Consider the following 13482-nt stretch of genomic DNA (forward strand, 5'->3'; position numbering starts at 1 on the left):
CTAAAATTGAAATTTTACAGATCAGTGTTTTCACTACAGCGCGAGAACGCGAGAATCTCGCATATTTTTTTCTTTTCTCGCATTAAAAAATTATTACTGCGAGAAATTCGCGCATTCTATAAATCAATTTCAAAATTCGCGAATTTCTCGCATTTTGGAAGAAGCTTCGAATTACGCTATTTAGTACACATAATCCGTTTCACTTTTCTTCATGAATCTTTCATTATTTTCAACATTTGCTCCGTTATCTAGCTTTCCTATTCACCAGTATTGTTCAGAACCTTTTCGAACAACAGAACACAACCACGGAACCCCTTTCGGAACACATTTCTCTGCAACCACGTGTTTACCGTAGGTAAGGTTTTTTCATGTAAGACGTTCAAATTTTTTATGCACTAATGTAAGATGGACAAATACCTAGTAAAGGCAAAATCTTCTATGATGATGCACCAAAAATATTCAATGCTTTAAAAAATAGAAGACGTTAAAAATGTATTATAATAAAAGAATTGATTTTTTTTTCAAGTCTATTTGTGTTTTTTTAGTTTTTAGAAATCTCACTAAACTTTCTGAAATCTCACCCTGTTTTAGAGAAAGGGTGAGAAATTCTCACCCATTTTTTTTCTATGATGAAAACACTGGTAGGGGGCAACATTTGATATAGTTTCCTATAATCAATTATAATGTTTACAGTAGATGTGAAACAATTAAACAAAAGCTCACACTATTTTTATATCAAAGAAAAACAATTACAGTAGATGTGAAACAATTAAACAAAAGCTCACACTATTTTTATATCAAAGAAAAACAAAGTGACTCAAAATATTTATTATTAAGAGAAGGAGGGGGATCTTTGCAGAAGTGTGCACATTTTGAAACCCATCTTTGAAATGGAAAATACAGAAAGCAGTTTAAAAGATACTTATTTTGTTAGATTAAACAAAAAATTATTATTAAGTAAATGTAGTTATACTTTAGTAAAGTGTACAAGCATTCCTGTCCATGTCTTAAATTTGAAAAAAAATTTGTTTTTTTAAATAAAACTTAGGTGATCATTATTTACCCCAGTAACAGAGTGATCGTGAATTACCCCGGGTCACCCTAAAGAGAATTCTGCCACAAATCACAATATAGAAATCTTCCCTTAATTTAGAGATGAATGCTAAAACCTCAGATCTTGCTACAGGCTTTTTAATATATTTGTTTTTGAAGTAATCTGTAGTAAAGTTGGTAGATCATGGTAAAAGGTAAAGAATTTTTACATTTTAATTAAAAAATATTCTCTAATATTCCTAAATATACTGTTATATTTTAACTCATACAATAAGTTAGTTAATCAAATTTAATTTTTTCTTATAGATTTGTAAACATTTTCTCGTGAAATTCTGTCCTAATGATCTTTTTGTGAACACTAAAGCAGATTTAGGAGCTTGTCCTAAGATTCATGATGAAAGACTAAAAAAAGAGTATGTATTGCAGTTTATATATTTACGTTTACTTTATTAAACAAAATATAGTTTTCATAAAGCTTGTTTTAGAATGTAAGTAAACAGTTGAAGGTCAGAATGTAACCTAGCTAAAGGTCTTTTCAGTGCAAATGTTTGCATTAATAAGCGTTAGAAACTGATCTGAGCTCTTCATTGTGTAAGTTATCATTATCTTAGATGATCGTATTCTCTATCAGCAAATCTTGTTCGAAAAATTAATTGACAGATATGCCCTCTAAAGCGGATTTTTAAAAAAAATGATCCAGTTGTTCATTTCAAATATTAGTTTTTTCTTCACTCATTTAAACTTTTGATTTCATAAATTTATAAAATATTGTATATTCATTCTAAAATGTATCATGAGCCCCTTGGCAGAACCGTAGCGACATTGTCGCAGAACGTTACAGACTTCTAGCAGAAAGATTTTTTTTCTAAAAAGTAAAAAATTTTACCTTTTTTTTTTATTTTTTATACAGAAATTTGCATGTAATATTTGAATCATGCATAGATAATCACTTTTTGACGCTCTCAATTTACGCCGATAGTACCGTAAATCAATGTATGTTTCGATTGTATTTTCGGCAGTTATTGATATTGATTTTTACGTGGATNGACTTCTAGCAGAAAGATTTTTTTTCTAAAAAGTAAAAAATTTTACCTTTTTTTTTATTTTTTTATACAGAAATTTGCATGTAATATTTGAATCATGCATAGATAATCACTTTTTGACGCTCTCAATTTACGCCGATAGTACCGTAAATCAATGTATGTTTCGATTGTATTTTCGGCAGTTATTGATATTGATTTTTATGTGGTTTTTTAAACATCTCAATATATTTCAAACAATATGGAAAATTCGAATTGTGCATTTGAATATTTATTTTTTAAGGCAATAATTCTATCGAAATTTTGGCTGTTGATTTCTCCACAGTTTTTTAATTCAATATTTTTTATACAATATAATTTATTACAACAACCTCATCTCGAAATGAAACACGCATTTGAAGAGTTTGATTTGATTTCGTTGTCTATCTTTTTTTTTAAGCAATTACTACTACAGAATGTTAATTTTTAATTATTTTTTATTGTGATGATTATTTACAAAATGCGAAGAAGTAAATAATTTGTTTGTTTCCCCCTCTCCCCAACAAAATGTGAAAATATCACCCATAATATTTGAATAAAAAATTATTAAGTGTTAAATAAAGAAAAATCATTCAGTTTTTTTTTTTTTTTTGTAAACACAGTGTATTTGTTATTAATATAGAAACATGCATGTTTTTTATTATTAAAAGTATCTTGCAGAAAGATGTTAGTGCTAGAGAGTTTAGTCGCAGATAGCTCAAAAAAATTCTGCCACAGGGATCATGAGACAGAACTGATAATGTTACTAATTTTTACCTCTTTTTCAAATGCTTTAAACGATTTTTATCCAGTTTATTGATCAAATTCTAATTTTTTATTGTTATTTTTTTTAAATAATTTTTTAATACAATAAAATTAGTTATACTGATAACTTATGTGTAATATAGAAAACTGGCTAGCAACTAACAAAGTCAAAACGGAAAACATCATTTATATAGGTGTATAGAAATAAAGAGAGGAGGCTTGGCAGCAAAATCTATTTTGCTGCCAAGCCTTCTCTTCTAGCATATATCTTCTGGCTGATACCTATGACAGCTCATCGACTAGTCTGTTGTTTGAGCAATCGAAATGGTCTATCGGTAAATCTGTTTAATGTTGCATATATCTGTGCTGTATCAGAATCACTTTTGATTTTTTTAGGTATGAAAAGAGCTCCCGTTTTCAAAGGATGGGCTATGAAGATGATTTTTTAAGATTTTGTCAAAGTATGTTGTCTGATGTTGAAAAACGTATAAGACGAGCAAGGACAAGGTTAGCACTTAATAGCAAAGAATCAAATGTGAGTAAATAGTTTACATAATTTCACTCTTAAATTTGAAGTGCAAACTAAAATTTAAAAAATAAATGGTTTACTGTATTTATATGTTAGTATGGAGACTACATAGCTTAATTATTAATTATGTGTACATATGTTAAGATAGATAAAATAGATCTTAATCTTATGCTAACAGATAATTAAAGATGCTTGTATAAATTTATTCCTTTAAATTATTACGGCTTTGCAATTTTGAAATAAGTAAATAAATCTATTTATATATATAATTTTTTTTCCTGCAATAATATGCCAATTAGTACCTTAAATTGAGTACGTTTTTAAGGTATGGACCATTGTGTTATTTGCCTTAGCTAATTGTTTTATTATTCTTTTCTGTTGTTGCTGCTTTATTTTAATCTTTAAAATTTTATTTTGTTTGAAAGCTAATAATTTTATTGTTCAGGCTTACATTGGAAGTTTGATGCTAATGCAAGTCACAAAGAATGTATACTAAAAGTATTGCAAAACTAATATATAGCTTGTTTTCTCTTGTTCAGTATTACTCTTATTAATTAAAAATATGGATGACTTCTTAATAATTTCCAGAAATGAATTCAAAATTTGTGAAATTTTCCTGCATTTAAATGTTTTTTTATTTTTATTTATAAGTGTTTATTTTAACAAACTGCATAAAATGACAGATAAAAATAAAACTATAATTTGATAATTTTTATTCAGTATTGTAAATAATATATTTTTATGTAAGTGAAAGCAAGAAAATTATGGATAGAAAGCATTCAATTTTTTTTAATAATCTTATTCATTACATTTAATCTGCTTCATTTTTCTTATTCTAATAAATGAAGGATTGATATTAGTTTATGCACCCAATTTTTTCAACAATGTATGTATTAGGCTACTAATTATATTACATTGCATTAGGCTACTCATTACAATATTACTTCATGGTGCTCTCAATGAAGTTAGGAAGGAAAGTTATTATCAAATTAGAAATAAAATTTGATTAAATAGATGTTAAATTGTTTATTTTTAGATAAACTATGTTAAGAATGTAATTTAAATCTACTTTATTGTTACTGTCACTTTTTAATGTTTATTGATTTATGTCTAATATGTTTATGCATACTAAAGCATATTAATATTTTTAAATTATAAATTTTCAGATAAATCAACCTCCACAAGTGAAAAATAGTGATGATGAAAAAGTTAATGTTTTAACTGAAAGGATCAATGCGCTATTGGTTCAGGTACAATTATTTTATTATGTATGATAATGATTGAATCTTCTATTATTTATTTTGAATTAAATCATCTGAATTTTATTTGAACTAGGTTGAAAATTTGGGATGTGAAGGAGAAGTTGAAGAAGCTCAAAGTATAATGAAACTTTGTGAACAGCTTAAAGTTGAACGTGAAGCTCTCAGGAAGGCTTCAGAAGCAAATCATTGGTTTCAGGTAGAATATCATACATGCATTGTAATAATATATTTGTAGAAAAAATCAATGGAAGCTTAAAACCAGTGATCTCGGTGACTTCTGTAAAACCTTAACAATTTGACTAATCAGCAGAATAAGAAATGAAACCAAATAAAAATAATGTTTCAAAATAAATTTTCCTCCCCCAGCTGTAGAAATTATATTACCAAAACAATTATTCTTTAGAAATTTCAAAATGTCAAGGAAGAAAAATAAATTCTAAAACAGAAATGTTTGACCTCAGTTAACTTTACTTTGTGTCATAGTACATTAGTAGATTCAGTAGTCAAGAAATTTTTTTGTAGTTAACTGTAACCACTTTATTGTAAGTGTAGTTACAACTACTGTGTACTACAACTACTTTTTAAAAAAACTGCAGACTACACACTACATTCAAAATGTCGCTACTTTTAGGGGAAAAAACTTTTTTCCTAAACTTCGATTTACACCCATGTTAAAAATGGTTTTGATTAAAAAATAAATATTAAAAATTCTTAAAGAAATATCATTAAAGATTTGAGAAAAAATAATTTATTTCATTTTATTTATTTACTTATTATTTATTTATTTAAAAGACCATATCATAATAATTTCAATAAAATTATAAATGCCAATTAACCAACTCTGTCTTATTCTTCTGATTTTTTTTTTTAAAAATTATCTCCTAAGATATTATTGATATAAAGTACTAGTTATTGTATAAAAATTCTTAAAAGTGTTAACTAGAAGAGTTTTTTTTAACATACTAATTACTAAATATATATATATAGTACAAAAAATTATGTTATTCATCATTATGAAATGTATTTGCTTTGAAGATCAGAAGTAACATGACTTACTATCTATATTTATAATTTACTTTCATAACTTCTTAGCTGATCAATAATTTTTTTAATATATTCACTATCAATATTTAGACAGCAGAAATTGCAGCAGCCCAAGAAAAACAAATGGAAGTTTGTGAAGTATGTGGAGCTTTTCTTATTGTGGGTGATGCACAGCAAAGAGTAGATGATCATTTGATGGGAAAACAGCACGTTGGCTATGCTAAATTAAAAGAAGCTGTTGATGAAATATTGGTTTGTTATTTTATTGATTTCAGTTCATTATCTGTATTAAAATGTATATAAGCTATTTTTATTCTAAGGCTGAACTTTATTATAACTGTTTGTATACGGGCTTGCTCATTATTGAAATTTTTTCAGCCTTGCTTATTCTTACCTTCAAAATACATTTTATGTCTGCATAGCAGTAAGCAGCACTGAACTGTTGCACATAATAGGAATATTTTGAAAAACCAGTTTAGGAGGTAACCCAAGTTCGAATCCCAGCAATGGCTGGTCAATATGAATTCCGCATTCGGCTTGCACTGACCACAGTGCTGACGTCAAATATCCTCAGGGGATCATAGGTTAGGGTCCTTTTGCCATCAAGCTAACCATGGAAAATTTTCCTTTCCATGTAATGTAAACACTGGTTAATTCCATCAACAACAAGAAATCCTACACTGAGGCTAATTTGTCCCAATTCTTGATTCAGGTGTTCCCTTGTCTTTAGAGCTGGGTTCAAAATTACAAAAGTTGTATATTTAAAATTTGATTTCTCAGAAACTGTTCAACCAATTTTGCTTAAATTTTGATTTTGCCATGTAAAATTACATACTTTAAAATGATGTAAATAATTGTATACCTTACAATTCAAAACTATTGTTTAACCATTATGACTATTATTTAACAAGAAATGATAAACATTTACTAAAATTTATTTTTGCATGGAATTATCTTTGAAAAAATCAGTTTTATAATTCTGTGCAAAAATTTTTCAAATTTCTTGAGATATGGAGAAAAACACAAAAAGTGAAATTAACATTAAAGAGTCCAAACTTTGGATCATTCTCCTAGCCAAACTATGGGGATCATATTTCCCAGATATAGGCTACCCCCTATATTTTGGGGATCAGAATGAAATCTGTTGAAAAAAAAGGTATGTTTATTGAGAGAAAGTGTTTCTGTGCCTGATTTTTGAAACTTAAAATATCGTCTGTAGTTAATTAATTAGCATATTTAAAGTCACCCCTTCAAACCATTATAAAAGAGTTATAGAAGATTAAATTTCGATTATTAGAGTTATTCAGGATGGTCCGCTTTATTTTTGTCGCACGGTACAGAAATGTTAAGGCATTTGATTTGATCCTCAATGCAACTGAGATTATGTCACAGTGAAACTCTTTACATAAAAAGCAATGTAAAGTAAAATAAAAATATATATATATTTTATAAATGGAATTTTTAATATTAATAATGAATGCTGGGATGTATAATCAATCACTTGGAGGTATTTTCACAGCATATCTTATTATATCATAGGAGAAATTCCAATCCAATGAAAATTAAAATTTGTCATTAATGTAAGAATAAAAGACTAATTGTCATTTATATAAGGGATAAGTTCATTTAACATTTTTCATAAAACATGAACATGAAAAACATGTATTTCACTCCAAGATTATAGGCTATATATCTCAATCACAAACACTTGCTCCATACATAAATTATTCTGCATGGTCTGCGATTGTTGATTTTAATAGTTACTGCTTTAGGGATGTGTTGATTGATTTGTGTAGACTTTTTTTAATTTTATTTATTAATTTATAACGATTGTGTTTATATGTTTAGGACAATCGAGAAAAAGTTCGTGTTGAAAGAGAAAAGTTGCGTGAAAAAGAAAGAGAAGAAAGACGAAAAGCTAGAGGGGAAGAAGATAAAAAACGAGAAGAGCGTAGAAAACGCATAGAAGAGGAACGTAGGGAGACTGAAAGACATAGAGATCGGTCTAGAAGAAGCAGAAGTAGAGATCGAACTCACAATAGAAGACATTCTCATCGTAGTCGAAGTAGGGATAGTCATTCTCACAGTAAAGGAAAAGACAAAGAAAGGTGTTTATGGTGTTTTCATTTTAATAAATTAGACATTCATTAGTTGAAACTATGAAATTCTCTCTATGTTAATAAAAAAAAACATCTTCCTGTAATGTTGTCATTATAACTGAATAGGTAACTTTTATACCTTCTCTTGGTGTTAAACACCATGATAAATTTTCCCTCAATACATAGTATTATTATTCAGTAACAAAAGAAAAAATGTTTTCTTTGTAGAAAAGTAATAAAACGAAATTGAAATTGATACATATTAGTTCGAGTGCCAAAAATAACATTGTAAATATTAAGTAATTTAAAATATGGTGCATATCACTTTAACCTTTTGTGGATCAGATAAACAGAGTTTTGCATGTTAAGCATATAACAAGCAGATGGTTAATTCTATGATTTATTTTCCGTAGAACTTTTTGGAGTTATCACATTTAAAATTTCTATGCTTTTTCTAAAATTTGATTTGAATTCAGGATGACATAAAATGATTCTTTAAAATTTCATGAAAATCTAGAAAGAATGAATTTTGAAATAATTTTTTTGTTGATTGAAATAGAATAACTCATATTAAACATAAAGCGTCTAAGATATTTTAAACTAAAATCTAACACACTGATCTAACTTTTAAACAAAGAGATTATAGCAATTCATCATTTCAAAAAAAAAAAAAAATTTCTTTTGATACACGGATTTTAATTACCCCTGAAAATGGTAGGTTTTGGGGAAACTAATTAAATTATGTATAAATTTTCTTTTTTTTAATTACATAGATCTCGAAGAAGGAGTGGGAGTTCTGAAAGAAAATGGCATAGATCACGTTCCCGTGATAGTGGACATCGTGATAGTCGAAGATCAAGATCTCGTTCTACTGACCACAAAAAGGATAGAAGAAGTAGAGATCACAGAAAAAGTTCTCGTATGTATGCTTATTAAGATATTTAAAATTAGCAAATGTGTGTGTAGTGTACACATTAGATGATTCTTTGTGTTTATTGAATAATTTCAATTTATATCTATTTCATAGCAATGTAATTTTTAAGTATTGTCCATTTTTTTCTTTATAAATTGTCAGTATTTTCAGAAAAATCTAGTGAAGATAATAAAATATATCAAGTAAATCTTGAGTAACTTAAAAAAAAAAAATTTGTTGTGTGCTTTGGATACCAATATAATAGGCGTATTAAAAGCTTAAAAATTTAAACCTCCACCAAATTAAAATTTTTAAAGATAAAACTGTTATTTGCAGATTTATTATACATTAAAACAGCAACATTTAAAATATTTATATTTTGCATGGTAAACTATTTTAATTTAAGAACTAAAATAAAGTGATTTGGCTTGCGCACAATAGTGCAAGCGGAGTCAGAAATGACGAGAAAAAAGTTATGACATTTCTTCAAGGACACCTAATTTATCTAGGTTATGGGGGGAAAGAAGATAAAATTAGTGCTTACTTGATTAAAAACTTCATTCGCATCAAAAATTTACAAGTTGGAAATCACAGTAGACATGTTTCAAACGCTCAAAAACAGGCTTCCATTTTCAAGACTTGTGAGATGTCACTATAATTGTTGGAAATATGATCAATAATCGTGTCAAATTAGCCAAATTTAGCTCTTTGCTTATTTCAGGTTAAGTCACGGGATGACGTCATCAAAGATCAATGTTGGAGGTTCATCGGGAGTTGTAACAAACTATTCTCGTGAGACAATGTTTTCCTCATGGGAGAAACCAGTTACTACCCAACTCTTCACCTACTTGTAAGATAATTTATGCAAGATGCTCAGTAGCTGGTGATTGGTTGATGATGTTGAATCTCTATGTTTAAAAGGCCGAGACTTAACCATGCTCTCTCTCCTTTTGTTTTTGATCTAACTAGTATGTTAGATACTCCAGAGGTATAGTCCATGCTACGGCACAAGAATCGATGATGTGTAGCTTATAGGGTTGCAACTTTTTTCTAATTATCTTTTCTTATATTGTCACTTGTCGGAATCATTGAATAAATTTCTATTTCTGGAGCTGCATGTGGAGTGTTTTCCCACTCGCTAAAATCTATTTGGCTGTCTATTTGTCTGAGGATGCTATCAGGGAAAAAGAAGGCTCGTAGCAGTGTCTGTCAGTCATTTCCAATTTGTATAGTTTTGAAGCGAATGAAGTTTTTAATCGAGTAATATTTTGCCACTTCAGTTTCTAAAGATTATTTAATTAAAATTAGTGCTTGTTAATTTTGCCATATTAGGCTAAATTAAACTAAACTACTTTTTTTTAAAAAATAACATTTTCTTTCCATTTCTTGTATTAACAACAGAGGAAGAGAATCAAATTTCATGAGCACTTTCTCTTGGTGCAGATCAATTGTAATTAAAGGCTTTGATTTCTCAAAATGTAACTTCCACCCTGTTTTATCTAAGTTAGTTTTGTCTATCAATAAGTTGAATATTATAAATGTGCATATAAATAAACAGGTAGAAATTTGTAAGTTTTGAAAATTCTATATTTCCTGGTATTTAATTTTTATTTTAAAATTTTACTTTTAAGATTTATTTTAAAAAGATAGACATACTTGAAATCAATAATATTTTCCATAAATTTTTTTTTCTGAAGATTACTTTTTAATGAATTTAATTAATTTTTGCATGCAAATATTTGTTTTTTAGTAATGAAGTAGTCTGACTTATATGTTAATAAAAAATGTTTTAATTTAAAATATCTGATCTGAAAAATAACTTCAAAAGCTAAAGCTTTGAAAATAATAGATATAACAGTTGTTACGGCAATCAAGATTTGTACTTTGACCACAACATCTGTTGCCACTTACATATATGTTTTGAATGAAATAAATTGTAACTGAAACTCTTATTGTGTAAAAATTTTCATGTCTTAGTGATTTGAGCTTTTTAGCAATTAAACATTTTTCATAGAAATACAGTTTTCTCCTAATATACTAAAGCTACCTAATGTTATTTACTAATTTTTAAATTTTTTTACATACATATTATTCAATTCTCATTAATAATGGTTTTATCCTTCCCTTAACAAAGTGTTATTTTAAATGATCAAATCAGCATCATGCATGTAAATATGTTCATCTGAGAAAGATTATATTCCTTATTAGCTTTGGAAAATATCACCAGATTTTGAACGATAAAGTCAACTCGTATAAAAATTTCAGTTTTGATTCTTGGTCAAATTAATTGCAAATTGCAATTTTATTTTTATTTTCCTGCTCATAAAATATTTTCTTTTCATGTAAATCTTTAAAAAAAAGGCATTAATAACTTTAATTGGAATCCACTTTATCTAAAAAAGGACCCAAAACTTTAGAAATTTCTCTATCAAATCATAAAATGAAGAAATTTTTTTAAAAATTTATTATAACTTTTGTCTCCCAGATGCACAAAGTCAATACAGAAAAGGTGGGAAAATGCAGTTTTTTATCGTTAAAACAGACTTCATAAAATGTTTTCCTGTAAAAATCAACCTTTCTCATCATTTTTATTGAAAAATGGACTCGAGTGACTTCATTAATGAATGATTTTAAAACTACAATTCTAGAAAAGATGTGAATTTTTTTCTTGCAAAAACAGCACATTAATTTGCACAGTCACAAAAATAAGGCCCTGGTAGAAAGAACTGGGTCATATGCTTATTTTAGATTTGAAAATTATAGATTTTCACCAAATCCTGAGAAAGGGACTTAATTTTTACGAATTTACTAGTTAACACTACTCTAGTTTGTAACTAGATAGATTTTACTTCACTGTCCTTTTACAAAGAGTCTAACAATTCTGAATTATGAGTTTTGCCATGGGTAAGCAAAAGATTCATTTTTTAATATGAATAAGAAAAACTTCACATATTTCTTTCATTTAAAGTTAGAATATTTTTTCATTTATGTATCTGTTATGTATCAGTTATTTTTCCTAAATTATTTCAGTGATGCATAAATGAATAAGATTGGGGATTTTTTCCCCTACATCTTTCTGTCAGACTAGGAACTTCTGAAAAATTTTACATAAATAAGAAAAAGGCACAGGGGAAAAAAAAAACTGCATAAATATTACTTCATTGTTCAATATTACATCACTGTGATAGTTCTTATACCTGAAATTTGTTTTGTGCTAGTTTAAATTTATTAATTTCAGCAGTAGTTTTGTAAATATATTCATATTTTGTAATGCATTAAATAAAATTAGCATTTTTGCACTTTATTATTTTAGTTCTGATTCAATTAACATAACATTTTACAAGCGAAATAGAATGAACTTTTTAACCTTCAAGGATATGACATTTAGCTTGTTAACTCCTGTTGTACCAGCTTTCAGCAATAGGTTAAATTCTTGCAAATTATGTAGTAATAATTTTTTTTTCATTTAAAACCTAAAATAAAATATTTATAATAATATTTTTTTTATTAATTTAGATGAAAATGGTGAGCCACCAGAGAAAAGTTCTAGATCAGAAGAGGGTAGTAAAGGGCGCCATTCCTCAGGTGATTGACCTCTGATCTAATGTTGGTTTTGACAGGTAAGTGAACATAACCTATTCTATGATGCTCCTTAAGTGAAGCTGATTTCCGGCATCTTTCTATTATGCATAGGTGTTTGAGAAGACTGGATTCAAAGCAAGATTTTGAAATGCCGACTTCTAGTTCAAATAGCAGGTATTTGCGACTTTTAAACGCGAAGAAGGCAAAATTAAACTAAAAAAACAATTTAATACTTTAATTGGCTATTTCAATATTTTCATAAGTATTTAAAATTTAGCTTTTAGCACTTATTGCTAATATTTAATTTTTTTTTATTATTGCCAGTATTTAATAGTCAATAAAAGCTTAAACTAATATTATGATCAAAGTAGCTGTAAAATCAGTTCAATTTCATTACATCCTATCGTGTTTCAAACAGCTTAAATATGTAAAGTTAAAACAATATGAAAATACAGAAACTAAAACTGTTAGATATCTTTAATGTTAGTATTTCTTAAAAAAAGAGCTGCTGTAACTGTAACAATTTAACTTTCTTTATCAAAGCTTTTCAAAAGTAATTTATATTTTTATTTAATGCTCCTCATAAAGTATATCTTAATAAAAAAAAATTGTTTTGTTTTAACTTTTTTCTCTTAATTATGAAATGTTAGGAAGAACTGATTTTTTAAAAAAGTTGCATGTTTAGGCTGATATTTTGGTAGATAATTGTGATTAAAAAATTTGTTTGTCTCTTAAAGGTTTTGTCCTTAAAATGCTTTTAGTATGTAAATTAGAATAAGAAATTACTGAGTATATTAAGAGTATTATAAAATTGAAAATTGTGCAGTTAATTAAATCTTCCTTGACTGTTAAAAAAATGTTATATACCAGTAAATTGAATAGGCAGTCAGCAATTTTCTTTTAGTTGCTCATCATTAGCTTTTATAATTAGTAAAAGTGTCAATATTTTTTTCCTTTTTGCCTGATTAGTCATTAAGATTCAATTAGTCATATTACAAGTAACCCTCTGCTTACAATTCTCTTCGAAAATTGATTAAAAATTAATTAAAAAAAAAAAAAAAAAAAAAAACGCTAAATTTATCTTTAAAATTAATTTAACTTTTATATAATTTTTATTTAACCTAGGTACTTTTAATTTATTTTATAAATAAGTTAGATCAATTTCTTAGACTTTAAA

The 13482-nt window shown here is 27.3% G+C and overlaps 1 protein-coding gene across 14 annotated transcripts in view; it reads left to right on the forward strand.

The window, feature by feature from the left end:
• The window catches only part of LOC107456997 (luc7-like protein 3), a 19826-nt gene that overhangs the window by 1662 nt on the left and 4682 nt on the right, over positions 1–13482 (forward strand). For 7 of the 14 annotated variants that reach the window (XR_006225380.2, XR_006225381.2, XR_006225382.2 and 4 more), the window contains exons 2-9: positions 1360–1466; positions 3273–3411; positions 4572–4655; positions 4741–4863; positions 5802–5963; positions 7560–7819; positions 8584–8729; positions 12240–12343. Coding sequence is in view for 2 of the 14 variants with exons in the window: in XM_016075045.3 (XP_015930531.1) it covers positions 1360–1466; positions 3273–3411; positions 4572–4655; positions 4741–4863; positions 5802–5963; positions 7560–7819; positions 8584–8729; positions 12240–12316 (1098 nt within the window). In the remaining 12 variants the exon portion in view is untranslated. Of the gene's footprint in view, positions 1–1359; positions 1467–3272; positions 3412–4571; positions 4656–4740; positions 4864–5801; positions 5964–7559; positions 7820–8583; positions 8730–12239; positions 12344–12416; positions 13375–13482 lie in introns of those variants that run through there. The other 7 variants (XR_006225378.2, XR_011636772.1, XR_011636771.1 and 4 more) reach the window with 2 other exon arrangements.

This window comes from Parasteatoda tepidariorum, chromosome 5 (genome assembly GCF_043381705.1).
Source record: "Parasteatoda tepidariorum isolate YZ-2023 chromosome 5, CAS_Ptep_4.0, whole genome shotgun sequence".
Lineage (NCBI taxonomy): Eukaryota > Metazoa > Arthropoda > Arachnida > Araneae > Theridiidae > Parasteatoda > Parasteatoda tepidariorum.